Here is a 16,619-nt window from a genome sequence, read left to right as displayed (position 1 = left end):
TTGTCTTTCTGCCTTTTCTAGGGCCGCTCCCGCAACACATGGAGGTTCCCAGGCTAAGGGTCAAATCGGAGCTGTAGCCACCAGCCTACGCCAGAGCCACAGCAACGCGGGATCCAAGCCACGTCTGCAACCTACACCACAGCTCACGGCAACGCCGGATCATTAACCCACTGAGCAAGGCCAGGGCTCAAACCTGCGACCTCATGGTTCCTAGTTGGATTCATTAACCACTGAGCCATGATGGGAACTCTGAAAACCAACGTATTTCTGAAAGGACTTCAGCCCTACTGAAGTATACATCCCAACTTGCCTATGACTTTCCAGATCCCAAAGGCTCTTTATTCTTGAAAACTATAAATGTCTGTCAGCGAGAGGTAAGCAGAACATACAAACCTTGACACTTTCTAACCGGATCTGGTATCCCACTGTCAGACCCACTCTTTCTGCTCTTTCTTTAGCCACACGTTCGGCAACAGAGATGGCAGAGATTCGTCGGGGTTGGGTACAGACGATGTTAGCCACCTTCTCAGGTGGCCCATTCAGAGAATCATCCAGAATAAACTGTGGAATCTGTGTGGTTTTCCCACATCTGTATGTGAAAACAAATAAGTCCTAAAATAAGAGTTTTTAAGTGCTAGTTAACTAAAGAAGCAGTTGTATGCAATGAGGAAAATGAGAAGGCTAATTAGAATCAAAGTTGTTCAGCTTTATCTATCTTCTAAACCAACCTAATGACTTTGACCTACAGCTGATTACTCCAAGGAATTTGCAGATTAACAGGGCAATCAAATAATAGTTTATTATCATCTGCAAAACTGTATTAACATTAGGTTAAGGTCTATAAATGCTTCTAGGAATGTGAACTCTACATAAAGAAATAAGAATATTATTTTATGATTATTAAAATACTTAATATTTTTCCCTTCGATGTGGCATTGTTTTGGTTATAATTGGACTGAGGTTAAAAAGATAAGAAGCTTAAAAAAAAAAAGGAGTCCCCGTCGTGGTGCAGTGGAATCCAACTAGGAACCATGAGGTTGTAGGTTTGATCCCTGGCCTTGCTCAGTGGGTTAAGAATCTGGCGTTGCCAGGAGCTAAGGTGTAGGTCGCAGATACAGCTCAGATCTGGCATTGCTGTGGCTGTGGCATAGGCCAGCAGCAACAGCTCTGGGAACCTCCATATGCCTCAAGTGCAGCCCTAAAAAGACAAAAGACAATAAATAAATAAATAAGAAGCTGGGGACTTCCCATTATGGTGCAGTGGAAACAAATCCAACTAACATCTATGAAGATGCAAGTTTGATTCCTGGCCTTGATCAGTGGGTCAGGGATCTGGTGGTGTTGTGAGCTGCGGTGTAGGTCGCAGATGCAGCTCGGGTCCCGAGTTGCTGTGGCTATGGCAAAGGCCAGCAGCTGTAGCTCTAGCTCCAATTCAACTTCCAGCCTGGAAACTTTCATATGCCACAGGTGCGGCCCTAACAAGCTTAAAAAAAAAAAAAAAAAAGATAAGAAGCTGGAAGATACAAAGTTACCACTATACCTATGAAGCCGGACACAAATATAATTATTAAATTGAAGACTCTTAAATATAGAACTAATTAAGTCCGCAACTTGTCCCTGCTAAACAGGTTAGGATAACATACAGAGAGCATGAAACAGAAAAAAATTATGTACTGTAAGTTGTTCTTAAACAAAAGCTTTATGGAAATCAGAATAAATTTAGAAGATGAAAAGTTTCAAGCTAAATGTTGTGGAACTAACCTTTAAAATTTTTTTTTCTCTTTTTCAGCTGCCCCCACAGCATAGGGAAGTTCCCAGGCCAAGGACTGAATCTGAGCCACAGCTGCGACCTACTGCAGCTGCAGCAACGCGGGATGCTTAACGCACTATGCTGGGCTGGGGATCAAACTGGCAATTCCACAGAAACAAGTTGGATCATTACCCCCTGCACCACAGAGGAAACACCAATCCTTTAAAATTTAAAGTGGGCCTTGTTAAAAGCCTGCAGCTAGGCCTTTTGCCTTAATGTTGTCTCAAGGCATAGTTGTACAATGTCCATAAATTCCTAAACTTCTGAGATTTGTTTGTTTTTTGTAATTTGGTTCTACTGGCTACAGTCACCACATTATTCGCCTCTGTGAAATATTATTTAATATTTGACAGGAAAAAGCATAAATAATACCAACTACTGGTTTTTAAAAGTAGAACTGGTTATGGTAACCAGGGCACATACCATATTTATAAATGAAAGCTACATTATGAATAAATTGCATTCTTACCCAGTCATACCACTTACAACAAGCACTTGGTGCTTGCTCAACAATTTAAGAATGTTTTCTCTTTCTTCCCAAGCAGGGAGTGATTGTCTTTCCTGCAGAATTGACTGGAACTGTCTGGAAGCCTAATAAAATAAAAGATACAGACATCAGATGGGTTACTTTGAATCACCTTCCACAAAGCTGTAATGTGGAATCCCATAGTTAGACCTATCCTTTCTGCTCTTCTGCAATTTGTCTAGGGACAGAAATCGCACATTTATTGGAGCTGGATGCTGGCAACTTTAGTCAGAAGGCTGTTCAGAGAATCAGCCAGAATAAGCTGTAGAATCTATGTGGTTTTCCTACATCCGAATAAATAGAAGGATCTTATAAGAGAAATAACTTCTCTTGCTTAGCACCCACCTAGCTCTTCAGGCAAGAGTCTCTACACCAGCACTGTTCAACAGAACTCTCTGTGTTGATGGAAATGCTCTATATTTGTGTTGTCCAATATAGCAGCCACTGGCTACATGTGCTGTTATCACTTGAAATATGGCCAGTGCTACTCAGGAACTTTTTAAAATTTTAATTAATTTACCTTTAATTAAATTGGTAGCTAGGGGCTACCATACAGGTTGGCATAGTCCTACATAATATCAGATTTTTACCAACATCACTAAATAGCAAGAGCATTCACTAAGGGTTCTTTCTGGCCAACCACCACATCTATGTATTTCAATCTGATATCTAATGGCCAATGATATAAACATTGTACTGTACACTAAAACTACAGATGTATTTTTGAATAAGTTTTATACTAACATTTACATTAACACATACACTTTCTGCAGTAACTTGATCATATAAATTTACCACCTCTAAACACTGTTAAAACTGAATATGCAATTTTTTGTTTCTACCATCTTATTATTTATGGTGTGATTTTTAAATTCAACCTGACATTCTAAGGGTGTTGTATCATACATGTAATACTGTTATACCGTGTCAAAAATCAGCATCACAGAACTTTAGAACTGGAAGGGTCCTTATACAGCATCTAATCCAATCCCCAAACTGGTAAGCAATTTGTCTTCATCCTACATCCAACTCGGCCCTAACAGTTCACTTATGAATTCTTTTAAAATAACCTTCATGTGAATGGGGTACAAACATTTTTGACATGGAGTCCTTTCTTTAGCAAAGGGGAAAGTCACTGTCTAATGAAGTAACAATGACAAAAGAATTATAAAATGAAGAAAAAGTTAAAGCTTGAATAAGGCAAGTTCATTCATTTTAACACTACTACTGCTAAAGAACTTAAAATGCACCTTTGTTTTGGAAATAGATTTAGTTTGAATCCCTGTGTTGCCACTTACCAGCTATGTAACCTTGGGGAAGTTATTTATGAGTCTTTGAGGGGTGTACAAGTTCTTCCTTATCTTTCTCCTTTTCTACACAGATATTTCTAATGTACATCCAGTATTGCTTTTCCTTTCACTTATCAGATTTCTATCACAGTACCAAAGCCACAAAATAGCTAGCATACACACGTTTCATTTTCATCAGCCATTAGATTTCCGAAAACTATCTAGAACATGCAACTGAGTTTGCTGTGGCATGCAGAAACTGACCAATCAGAGTAAAAGAGAACCGAAAGTTTACTGGGAGGGTAGCCAAAGAGTCCTACCTCCTAATCCCTCATGCAGACATCAGAGAGGCAATGCTAGCCCTTCTCTCAGAAGACCCTACCTGTTTTATTCGGAACTGCTTGCAGATTTTAGCATTTTCGGCATGTACTGATTTTGCCTGCCAGTCATATCTTTTGGAAATCTTTTTCTTAAGGTTGACATAGCTTTCATTCTCCACCATAACTGGTGCAGGACCTTCATCCTCATCTGTCTCCTCCTCAGGTTCTGATTCTTTTTCAACTTGAAGGGGATAAAAGGAAACATTTTTGATATGGAGTCCTTTCTTTAGCAAAGGGGAAAGTCACTATCTAAATGAAGTAACAATGACAAAAGACTTATAAAATGGAGAAAAAGTTAAAGCTTGAATAAGGCAAGTTCATTCATTTTAACACTACTACTGCTAAAGAACTTAAAATGCATCTTCAAATAAACTTTAATCTAGTGAAAGTGCTCTTGGTTAAACCAAATCAAAAACAAAGAAGAGAAAATCATGGTGGAGTTCCCACTGTGGTTCAGCAGAAACGAACCCGACTAGTATCCATGAGGATGTGGGTTCAATCCCTGGCCTCGCTCAGTGGGTTAAGGATCTGGCACTGCTGCAAGCTGTGGTGTAGGTCACAGTCATGTATTGGATCTATGTTGCTGTCACTGTGGTGTAGGCTGGCAGCTAGAGCTCCGATTCGACTCCTGGCTTGGGAACTTTCATTTGCTGCAGGTGTGGCACTAAAAAGCAAAGAAAAAAAAAATCACGGCACCCAGTAGACTCCTTACATTCAGGAGACCCTTTACATTAACTGAGAGTTTCAAATATTTGCAAGTGTTCCTAAAATTCCACGACACAAAATAACCTAAATGTCTATCAAATGATGAATCAATAACTAAAAAGCGGTATAATGGAATATTGTTCAGTAATAAAAAGGAATGAAGTACTGATACATGCAACAACACAGATGAACCTTGAAAGCATTATGGTAAAAAGAAAGAAGCCAATCAAAAAAGCCACATATTTATTTTAAGATTACCTTTCCATGAAATGGCCAGAACAGGCAAATCCACAGAGACATAATGTAGACTCACGGTTTTTAGAGGTTAGGGGAAGGGGGAAATGAGGAATGACTTGCTAAAGGTACACAGTTTCTTTTTGGGGTGATGAAAATGTTCCAAGATTAGACAGTGGCCATGGTTGCACGACTCTGTGAATATACTGAAACCCACAGAATTGTATAGTTCAAAAGGGTGCATTTCATGGTATGCAAATTATATCTTAATAAAGCTATTATCATAAAAGAAAAGCCCATGACACAACAGTTTGTCATTTCTTGAGGAATACATCTGGATTCCATGTGCTAGAACTAAGTGCAATTTGGGAGCAAGTCAAAGAGCCAGTGAGTGAACCCAGCCAGCTGTCCAGCATCCACATCTCAGTGTGTTTCACTGTTCTCTACCTACTGATGTTTACCTAGGAACTTTTGTGATATAATAAAAACTTGTTTCTTTGAAAGAAAGATGGCAAAAAATAAGAGATAATCCCATGGTAAACTCTGAAAGGGGAAGTTACTTGTGGTGTAAGAATTTGTACAGAAAACCTGGATGTGGAGAAAGCCATAGGCTTGTACAAACATTTCCCTATTTGAGGATTTAGGGATTCATCAAGTGAGCCCTTTCCTAATTAATGTTGAGGGTCTCATGTACCAAAAGCAGGAGGGTATGGAGAGTGGTATAGAAAGAGAAGTATCTCTAAAAACTCATCTGAAAGTAATCCCATATACCGTTTTAGAAGTAAAGATATGAAGCTAAATGGATTAAAAGAAACAGATTTTCTGGAACAATGCTTTAAGGGTCTTCTAGCCCTCAACTCCCAGAATAAACTTACATATAACACTTTCAGGAGTTCCCATCATGGCTCAGTGGCTTAAGAACCCGACATAATGTCTGTGAGGACACATGTTCGATCCCTGGCCTTGCTCAGTGGGTTAAGGATCTAGCATTGCCACAAGCTGCGAGATCCTAGGCCAGCTCTTAGAACATTTGACTTCTTCAATCCATCATTCCAAATGCCCTCCTCCAAACCACCTTCCACCTGATCAATGCCTTACATACCTTCTGGAATTTGACTTGAAACAAAAGAATTACTTGGAATCACTGGTTTACGGCAGACAGGATTATTTATTCTGGTCCCAGAGGACACTGGCAGGAAGTTCACAGGAGGGACGCTGTACTTATGATGGGTATTTGTCAGCAATTTGGCTATTTCTGATTCTTCCTCTAAAAGGGTCAGCAAAGAATATACAACAGGTTCTGAAGTTTCTGCAAATGTCAAGGCCTTGCCATAAAGGAACTCAGAAATATGTAAACGACAAGCCAGAGGTAGATTCTCATTGATGGAATAAAATGCCACAAGGGGAGCTTGGTAGGGGTATTTGTGGTCTTTAGAAAACCGAATTTCAAGTTCATATAAAAAGGATGCATCTTCATTAGCATTAAGATGAGAATCATCTACATTTCTTTCTGCTCGTCCAACAATTTGATTTGGGGGCACTTCATGTTTGAATTTGCACTTTGATCCAAATTTACAATTTCCTTTGAGGTAAAATTTGCAGATTTCAACCGAGGTCTCCTGTATATTTCTGGTACTTTCTTTTCGCTTGGATTTGCAGAATTTACTTGTCAAATATTCCAGTTCTAATCCAATGGTCCAGACTCGGTTCTGAATTCTTTCTATAAATTTTTCTCCACAGATTGACTTGAGAGCAAATGCCTCCTCCTGTCGCTGTTCCACACACTCATCCAAGCTTATGTGTGAAACCGCCTCAGGGACCTTCATCCTCTCTCCAAATGTCTCTGAAAAACATTCGGTGAGGAGATGCTCCAGTGATGCCCCCACATCTCCATCACAAATCCTTAGGGCTGCCTGACAGTGTTCAGTGTGGAAACCATACCTGCCAAGCGCAAAATATGACAAAAAAGATTGAGTGTTATCAAACCACAGAAGAGAATTTCACTGAAATACATTTATGCGAAGTTATACCTATACCTAAGCACAATTTGTATTTTGCAAAAGTGTCCCTGATAATACTAACTTCTCCTTGATTCCCCTATCCTAAAAGAAAGGATGTTAGGCATATATGTACTGCTGGAACCCACACAACGGGAAAGTATTCAAGGAAAGGTAGTTGTGTTTCTAATGCAATTGTCATTTTCCTTCAATTCTCCCATAAATGATAAAGGCAAACCTGGAAAGCTTTTGCACTGCAAATGTCGAGACTGTAAATTCTGGATTAGGAGGCTCCACCAGGCCTGAGCCAGCACATTCCAAAGGATCAGCATCGGGAACAAGGGAAGCTTCTCGTCCAGCTGACCAGTACTGCTCATCATCACAATCAGGCTCATCATCTTCTTCCTCCCCAGAAATGCCTCTTCTGGCAAAAGTAACATTTTCATATATTATCTATTAATTCCTTCTTATTTCAAAGAAAAATTTTGTAAGAGTCTTAAGGATTAATTCAAGGAGCCAAAGAATATAGGATCCTGACCGCTCTTCAGTCACTGATTTAATTTTTTATTGACTATTAATTTAATATCTTGGTAATTAAGAGTATTTATTACCTGCCGAGTACTACATTAAATGTTTTATATGTACTAACTCTTTGAAAATCTTCCCAATAACCCAGCAAGATACTACTGGAATCTCATTTTTTTTTTTTTCCAGATGATCAACTAAAACTTAGAGGAGATTAGTAACTGCCAAAGGTTATTTGGTAAAGCACAACTAGAGATTTTAACCAAGGACGTCTACCCCAGAGCCTATGTTCTGAACCACAAGAAGCCTTGGCTATGCTCTCTCTCTCCTCATTCACAAAAACCATCGAGATATATATATATATATATGTGTATGTGTGTGTATATATGTGTGTGTGTGTGTGTGTATATATATTTTTTTTTTTTTTGGCTTTGCTGCATGACCACCTTTCCTAAATCTAAGACAGGCAAGCATCTTGTAGGTATGATAGAAACTGAGCTATTCATGACTGACCAGTCATTAATTCTGGCAAATGGAAAGAATCAACTTCTCCAATGAAATCATAAAGCAAAACAGACAAAAGACTTAAAAAAAAATCTTTCACTTAGGCAGATGATCATGAGAAGTGTAAGCATAAGACGTCATCTGATCATTCAATACTTGCTCCTAGAAGAATACCTCTGCTTGGTCACTACAAGGTTTCATCTAGAAGGTTAAGATAACCTTAAGCAATTAAGCAATTACTCAATCCATATTAGCATTGTCCTAGAAAAAATAAAGATGAAAAGGTGATCTGTACTACTGCTCACAGATATGCAAAACAAACTCACTCTAAAAATGTTGCTGATATAATTATTTTTGTATTTCCCCGGGTCACTTTCAACTAGTTATACAGCCACAACAGGATCAGTATGAATATAGTATTCCAAAGACACACAGGACCCTCACACTGCCAATTCATCTTCCTCAATATAACAATTTACTCAAATAAAATGATTTACTCAGATCCAGCATCTGCATCTTGTTCTTGCAGGTCTCGAAGAAGAGCTTTCACTTTTTCTTGATTCTCAGTAGTCATATGTAGAGTCTGAAGGGGCACTTTGGCTTCGGGCTTCCATTTGGGACGTGCCTCTCCTTTTCTCATGCTACTGTTAGTGGGTCTGCAAAGGACACAAGAACAAAATTATACATTTACCTGCGATCAGAACTTTGACACTCCCCAAATACATACAACATGACTGGACTGTCAAGTATCTACAAAGGATGACAATGAATGTGAAGAAATTCTCTATTTTCTACAATATATACTAAACTTCATTATATTGAAACTGCTAGGGAAAAAACCTGACCAGATTCTTGATCACTAAATCTCATGACACTAACTTAAGAATCCTCTGGAGAAAGCAATGCTGTAACTCCTGTACTAGAGGACTTTCAAAAGAAATATGCTACATACAAACATAATATATTTCATTTTATTTGAGGTATGTGATCTGAAAGCAACCAAGAGTCCTGTCTTGTGAAGATTAGGCCCTATTTTGGAAATGTTTATCTAAATCATTATTTCCTGATTATAAACATAATAATAATACATGTTCACTGTAGAAAAGTAAAGAACAAAGCAGAAAAGAGAAGTCATCGTAAGTTACATAATTCTTCTTCATATACTTTTTGTTTTGATTTGTTTTTGCTTTCTAGGGCCGCACTTGCAGCATAGGGAAGTTCCCGGGCTAGGGGTCAAATCTGAGCTGCAGCTGTCAGTCTACACCACAGCCACAGTAATGCCAGATCTGAGCCGAGTCTTCGACCTACACCACAGCTCATGGCAACGCCAGATCCTTAACCCACTGAGCAAGGCCAGGGATCAAACTCTCATCCTCATGGCTACTAGTCAGGTTCCTTACTGCTCAGCCACAACAGGAACTCCTCATACACATTTTTAATAAAACTGTACAGCGTACATAATCTTTTATATTGTTATCAAAATAAAACTGGCATTTCTTCCAAATTAAATATTTTCCTACAACATAATTTTTTAATGGTTACACATAGATATAGAGATACTAGAATTTATTTCAATAATCTTTCATTTTTGGAATTTAGACTTTTTTAGGGACATTTTAAAATATTTAAAACAATAATTAGTTCTAAAGGTTAACTTCACTCACTAAATTCTTTTCTCCACTTGGCACATTTCATTATCTATTTTCACAAATCCAAGGAAATGGTAGAAATTTTCTCTCTATTTAAAATCCAACATATTATTGAGACTTTGAAAAGAACCACACATGAACACTTGCAAAACTGGGTAGCAAAGGAGAAAATAGAAAAGATTGTAGTTTTTAACCGTTTAGTTGCAACTTCTGAAAAGAAATGTTATCCCAAATCCGTCATTTCCCCTTTTTGTTTCAAAAAGATTTTAATCTATAGAAATGAACACTATCTAGATTTATCAGTTGTTAACATCTGCCATACTTATATGTATGTGCACAGTTATTATGCCCTGATCTTCCTTTTCTCTCTATATACCCATATATATGTCTGTACATGTGCTCCCCCATATATGTATATGCATGTTCTATTGAACCATTTGAATATAAGCTGCAGACATCATATTACTTCATAAATACTTCTTAAATTCTTCAGTATGTCATTTCCTAAGAGAAATATACTTTTATATAACCATAATACAAGATACTTTATATTGATATCATCTAAAATATAATCCATATTCAAACTTCCAACTGACTCAATCATGTCTTCAGGTTTTATGATTGTGTATCTAATTAAAAATGACATTTAGTTATCTTTTTTTCAAACTCCTTTAATTTAGAATAGTTCCCCAACCTATTTCCTGACACTGGCTTTTTTGAAACCCTCAGGCCAGCTGTCTCACAGCAATTCCCACAATTTGGGTTTGTCTTGACTACTTCCTCATGATCAGTTTAAAACAACAAAACAAAACAGAGAGTGGGGGAAGAACTTGCCTATGCTCCTATCTCATCTACCACTTATCTGTATACCCCTGGACTTCATCTTCCTCATTGTAACCAAGGATCCTAAAGTCAGTCCCTCTGTTTGTACACTGTATACCGATCTCTTTAACTGCCTCAAAGAAATCATTCCAGCACTTATCTCCCGCTACATCATCAGTTCTTCATTCTCCTTTGGATTGCTCCCATCAGCATAGAGACGCGCCATATAACATCTACCACCTTAAATAAATAAATAAATAAAGTCCTTCCTTTGACTGCACATCCCCCTCAAGTTGTTGTCCTATCTCTCCCCGCTCCTCTGCCCTGTATGGCAAAACTCCTCAAAAGGGTTATCTAAATCACTGTCTTTATCTCCACTTTCTTTCTTCTGGTCTCTGAAGCACACTCCAATCAAGGTTTCCTTCACACCAACCATACCAAACCAAACAGCTCCCGTGAAGGTTATCCATACTATACACATTGCCACATCTAGTGGGCAATTGTCAGAACACATTTTCCTTGACCTATCAGAAGCATTTTTTATACAACTTGTGTATCCCTTTAAGTATACGATTCAATCTGATTGGATACTCCCCTAAATACTTTTACTTTGACTTCTAGGAATCACACTCCTAGAGTTCCCATCATGGCTCAGCAGAAACAAATCTTGACTAGTATTCATGAGGACACAGGTTCAATCCCTGGCCTCGCTTGGTGGGTTAAAGATCCAGTGTTGCCATGAGCTATGGTGTACGTTGCAGACGTGGCTCAAATCTGGCATTGCTGTGGCTGTGGCGTAAGCCGGTGTCTACAGCTCCGATTCAACCCCCTAGCCTGGGAACTGACATATGCTGTGGGTGAGGCCCAAAAAAGACAAAAAAAAAAAAAGAAGAAGAAAAAGAAAAGCCTAGAGGGCTCAGGGCTCAAAAGTTAAGACCTCTTCCCTATGTACTGTGGCATCCAGTCCCACAGCTTTAAATAGCAGTTCCATTTATGGAGAACTCACACATTGACTTCTCTAGTCCAGATCTTTTTCTTGAGTTCCAGACTTAGGGATTATTAATTGTCCATGACTTTTCCCCTTGGAGAGTACCTTCTAACTGTTCTTCCTGCTTCTATCTGATGTTCCCTGGTAGTCTATTCGCCACACAACACACTGAGGCAGGGCTACCGTCTATGAGTGTGCAGACTGTACATTGTGCAAAGGCTCCTGAAGTTGGGAGGGAGGGGATGACAAGAGCTAAAATCTAGTCGTAGTACTCCGTTTGTCAAGACAGGCATCCTAGAGCTATAACTGCCCAGAGAAAGGGACACCTTTGTCTAATTCACATAAAGGGATATGCTGAATAGCTGTAACTCTGGCCAGAGTGATTGATGTCACACACTCTTGCCTCAAACTCTTCAGTGGCTTCCCAACTTACTCAAAGCAAAAGCCAAAGTCCTTATGGTGGTATATGAAGTCCTATACAGTGGAGCCTCTCAAATCTAACTGTCTATCTCTTCTTACCCATCCATGCTAGCCACATGGCTTCGTCGCTATTTCCTAAATCTTCAAAGCCACTCCCTCCTTAGAAACTGTGCAGTTGCTATTCCCTCTGCCTTGAATGTTCTTCCATCAGATAGCTTCACAGCTTACTCCTTCACTTTCAATTTATTCCTGCTCACATGACACCTCATTAGATAAGTCTTCTCTGATCACTCTATAGAAAACACCAAATATTTGAAAAACATCAGCAATCTGTTTTGGTATTTTCCATCCCTCCTTTATTTTTCCCTATAGCACTTACCACCTGACATATTATTCTACCTTTGCTTATGGTCTTTATACCTCAAACCTCCTTCTATGAAGACAAGGACAGTATTTTATTCATTGCTGTAATCCTGGCCCCTAAAACAGTGTCTGGTGCATAGTAGGCACTAAGTGAACATTTGCTGCATGAATGAATATCTAATATTCTAAAAACCTATAAAATCAATGTTTTCAGAAAAAATGAAACTACATCCAACTCAGCAGTTAAGTTCTAAAGTCAGCAGCTAAGGTTTAAATTATTCTAGAAGATTTCTTAAAAGGTGTCCAATTTGAGACTGATATATGAGCTCTCAGTATGTCTAAAGTGACCATTTTCTCTCTCTCTTTTTTTTTTTTAATTTCTAAGGTTTTTTTTGTTTTTTAAGGCTGTACTGGTGGCGTATGAAATTCCTGGGCTAGAGGTCAAATCAGAGCTATAGCCACTGGCCTGAGCCACTGCCACAGCAACACCAGATCCAAGCTACGTCTGTGACCTACATCACAGCAATGCCAGATCCTTAACCCACTGAGCAGGGCCAGGGATCAAACCCACATCCTCATGGATACTAGCCACAACAAGAACTACCGCGTCTTTCATTTAGAATGGAAAAAAAAGTAGATTCTCTGGTTGCATGCCAAATAAACTATTTAGTTATAGTAGAGACCATGTATGAGAAACATATTATTTTAACTGTAAAATTACATATTCAGTGTATCAAGAGTCTTAAACTACAAAATGCACTTGGGAACTGAGACTGAATAAGGGACTAGCACATTCCTCTCTCCGTATCTTGCTCACTAAGGGGCCTAGACCATTTAATGGCAAATTCAAACTACCTAAACACTATTTTTATTTTTTTTCTGAATGCAAATAGTTAATTCATTTAAATTAAAGGCATATTTGATGCAATTAAGCTTTAGGACTCATCTATATTCCTTCCTAACTAATATAGTTTGAGAAATATCCCCACAGAAGAGTGTGTATATGTATGCGTGTGGACATGTACCTTTAAAAAAGTCTCTCCATCTCCAAAAATTCCAGTAAACAGCTCACAGTGTAGTTTAAGAATTTTATATTTATACTGCATAACACTTAGCAGTAAAATCTTTTACTTTCAATAAATATTCGTTAAAATTATCAGAATTTATTAACTAACTAAAAGCTGAATCTCAGAGAAACCTGGCTATGACATCTGTCACTGATCATCACATGAAGCTCTAGTGAAGATCTGGCTGATCTCGTTGGAAAACAGATAATTCATCAACTAGACAGAGTACAGTCAGGTCTCATTTTGGGACCTTCAAACTACAAGACCTAAGAAATACTTAAAATAATTTTCTTCACTTTCATCATTTCCAATATTTACTTTCCTAGTAATATTGGTTACAATAACAATATTATGCTCAATTCAGAGTCATGCAGAAATTAAAGTTAACTTCAGAGTTCCACCTCTGCTCCAAAGAAAAAAATAACTGTTATTTGCCATCATGCCTTTAGGAAAGTTTACAAAGAAGGGGACTATAAAGTTTTAAAACAACAGGAACAATTAACTTGATCAAAATTACTTGGCATTTTCCCTCTTCTCTTAGCCATCTTGTTCCATAGATTAGCAACTGATACTGTTTCCATATTTGAATATTCAAAAAGTGTAATGACCTGGATGAGCGCCTTGATTCACTGAAGATACAGAAGTCATCGCCATCATCCCAAATTCTACTTGACGCCTTTCTATTGCCACCAATGCCACTGCCACCACTGCCACCCCCGTGAGATTTACTAGCATGACTTCTGCCTCCTCTTCCTCCTCTGGAAGACCCTTTTCCACCTCCTTTGCCTGGCTTGCCTTTTCTTCTTACTGAAGAACTCATTTTCACCTGCAGGAGAAAAAAGTGATACAGACATTATAAAACTTGATAAGTACCAAATTCTTTTGTGGTACAGTGGGTTAGGGATTTGCTGTTGTCACTGCAATGGCTCAGGTTGCTGCTATGGTGCAGGTATGATCCCTAGCCTGGGAACTTCCATATGTTGGGGGCACAGACAAAAAATTAAAAAGTTAAAAAAATAAAAACCCTGACAAGTATAAAAATCCTTTGTTTGTCAAAGTTATAGATACAGTCTATTTTAAAGAAAAAAAGGAAAATGTACACTTTAAAAGGGTCAATTTAGGACATCCATGGTGGTGAAGTGGGTTAAGGATTCAGCATTGTCACTGCTGGGGCATAGGTTCAATTCTTGGACACAGAACCTTTACATGCTATAAGCATGGCCAAAAGGGGGCGCAATTTAGGGGAAACAAGTTTCAACTGCTTCACAAAATATTTACAAGCACATTCCCCTCAAGATTAACATTTAGTGACTTTCTCTGACACAGATTTCTTAACAAGGATGTGTATCAGAAACACGTGGAGAAGTTTCAAAACACACATGCCTAGGCCCAATCCTATACTCTGATTTGGATAGGTCTGGTATAGGGTTTTAAAAAACTCTAGTTGAGGGGGTTCCCTACATGGCTAAGTGGTTAACGAACCCGACTAGGATCCATGAGGTTGCGGGCTTGATCCCTGGCCTCGCTCAGTGGGTTAAGGATTCAGCATTATAGGAGTGCAGGTCACAGACACAGCTTGGATCCTGCGTTGCTGTGGCTGTGGTGTAGGCCGGCAGCTGTAGCTCCAATTCAGCTTCTAGCCTGGGAACTTCCACTGCAGGTATGGCCCTAAAGGGAAAAAATAAATAAATAAATAAAAATAAAATTAATTAATTAATTAAAACTCTAGCTGAAAAGAGATGCTTTCTTTCTTTCTTTCTTTCTTTTGGCTGCACATGCAGCATATAGGGGTTTCCAGGCCAGGGACTGAACTTGTGCCACAGCAGCAACCCAAGCCACAGCAGTGACAATGCTGGATCCTTAACCCACTGAGCCACCAGGGAACTCCTTAATGTATTTAACACATAATTTGATAAACAAAATTTATATTTACATATACACTTTTAGAAACACAGCTCTGGCTCAGAGTTGCCTGGGGGGAATAAAAGTGTAGAGGTTTTGCATGTAATTGAAGTTAAGCTGTTATTAGCTTCAAGCAGAGCATTATAGCTAAAAGATATTTTATGTAAGCCTCATGATAACTACAAAGCAAACATCTATAGTGGATGCATAAAAGATAATGAAAAAGGAATCAAAGTGTACCACCTATAGAAAATCATCAAATTATGGAGTTCCTGTTATGGCTCAGTGGTAATGAATCTGACAAGCATCCATGAGGCCACAGGTTCAATTCCTGGCCTTGCTCAGTGGGTTAAAGATCCAGGGTTGCCATGAGCTGTGGCGTAGGTCACAGACAGGCCTCAGATGTACCATTGCTGTGGCTGTGGTGTAGGCCAGCAGCTACAGCTCTGATTTGACCCCCACAGGTGCAGCCCTAAGAAAGACAAAGAAAGGAAAAAAGAAAGAAAGAAAGAAAGAAAGAAAGAAAGAAAGAAAGAAAGAAGGAAGGAAAGAAAGAAAGATGAAAGGAAGGAAGAAAATCATTAAATCACAAAGGAAAACAGCAAGAGAGGAAAAAGGAACAAAGGAGCTCAAAGAAACTGGGAATAATGAACAAAATGGAAACAGTAAGCCCTTACCTATCAATAATTATTTTAAATATAAATAGACGAAACTCTCAAAAAACAAAAAACAGAGAATGAAAAAAAAATAAAAAAACCTAGAATTAAAAAAAAACACAAACCCATAGAATAGAGTTCCTGTCGTAGCTCAGTGGAAATGAATCTGACTAGCAGCCATGAGGACAAAGGTTTGATCCCTGGCCTCACTCAATGGGTTAATGATCCAGCATTTCTATGAGCTGTGGTGTAGGTCACAGACGTGGCTTGGATGCCATGTTGCTGTGGTTGTGGTATAGGCTAGTGGCTACTGCTCCAATTCAACCCCAAGCCTGGGAACCTCCATACACCACAAGTGTGGTCCTAAAAAGACAACAAAACAAAACAAAAACCCAAAACATAGAATGTCTGAATGGATATAAAAACAAACCCAACATATGCTGCCTACAATTGAATCACTTCAGCTTTGAAGACACACATAGACTGAAAGTGATGGGATGGAAAAGATATACTGTGTACATGGAAATCAAAAGAGAGGAGGGGTAGCTATACTTTCTTCAGACAAAATAGACTTTTACGTCAATTACAGTAACAAGAGACAAAGATCGTTATATAAAGAAAACGGAGTTAATTCATCAAAAGAATCTAACAATTCTAAATTTTTATGTACCCAACATTAGATTACCTAAATATAATAAGCAAATATTAACGCAATTAGGAGTTCCCTTGTGGGGCAATAGGTTAAGGATCTGGCATTGTCACTGCAGTGGCTCAGGTTGCTG

General features: G+C 38.6%; 1 protein-coding gene across 4 annotated transcripts in view; it reads right to left on the bottom strand.

The window, feature by feature from the left end:
* The window catches only part of DHX57 (DExH-box helicase 57), a 72,325-nt gene that overhangs the window by 48,966 nt on the left and 6,740 nt on the right, over window positions 1–16,619 (bottom strand). For 3 of the 4 annotated variants that reach the window (XM_047782240.1, XM_047782242.1, XM_047782239.1), the window contains exons 2-8: window positions 13,888–14,105; window positions 8,468–8,626; window positions 7,180–7,365; window positions 6,047–6,885; window positions 4,008–4,186; window positions 2,280–2,401; window positions 394–589 (exon numbers count right to left, since the gene is read on the bottom strand). In XM_047782240.1, the coding sequence (XP_047638196.1) occupies window positions 394–589; window positions 2,280–2,401; window positions 4,008–4,186; window positions 6,047–6,885; window positions 7,180–7,365; window positions 8,468–8,626; window positions 13,888–14,099 (1,893 nt within the window). In that variant the 5' untranslated portion in view covers window positions 14,100–14,105. Of the gene's footprint in view, window positions 1–393; window positions 590–2,279; window positions 2,402–4,007; window positions 4,187–6,046; window positions 6,886–7,179; window positions 7,366–8,467; window positions 8,627–13,887; window positions 14,106–16,619 lie in introns of those variants that run through there. The other variant, XM_047782241.1, reaches the window with a different exon arrangement.

Source organism: Phacochoerus africanus, chromosome 5 (assembly GCF_016906955.1).
Source record: "Phacochoerus africanus isolate WHEZ1 chromosome 5, ROS_Pafr_v1, whole genome shotgun sequence".
In the NCBI taxonomy this organism is placed as follows: Eukaryota; Metazoa; Chordata; class Mammalia; order Artiodactyla; family Suidae; genus Phacochoerus; species Phacochoerus africanus.
Note: the sequence above shows the minus strand (reverse complement) of the source record. Positions and strands in the feature narration are given on the sequence as shown.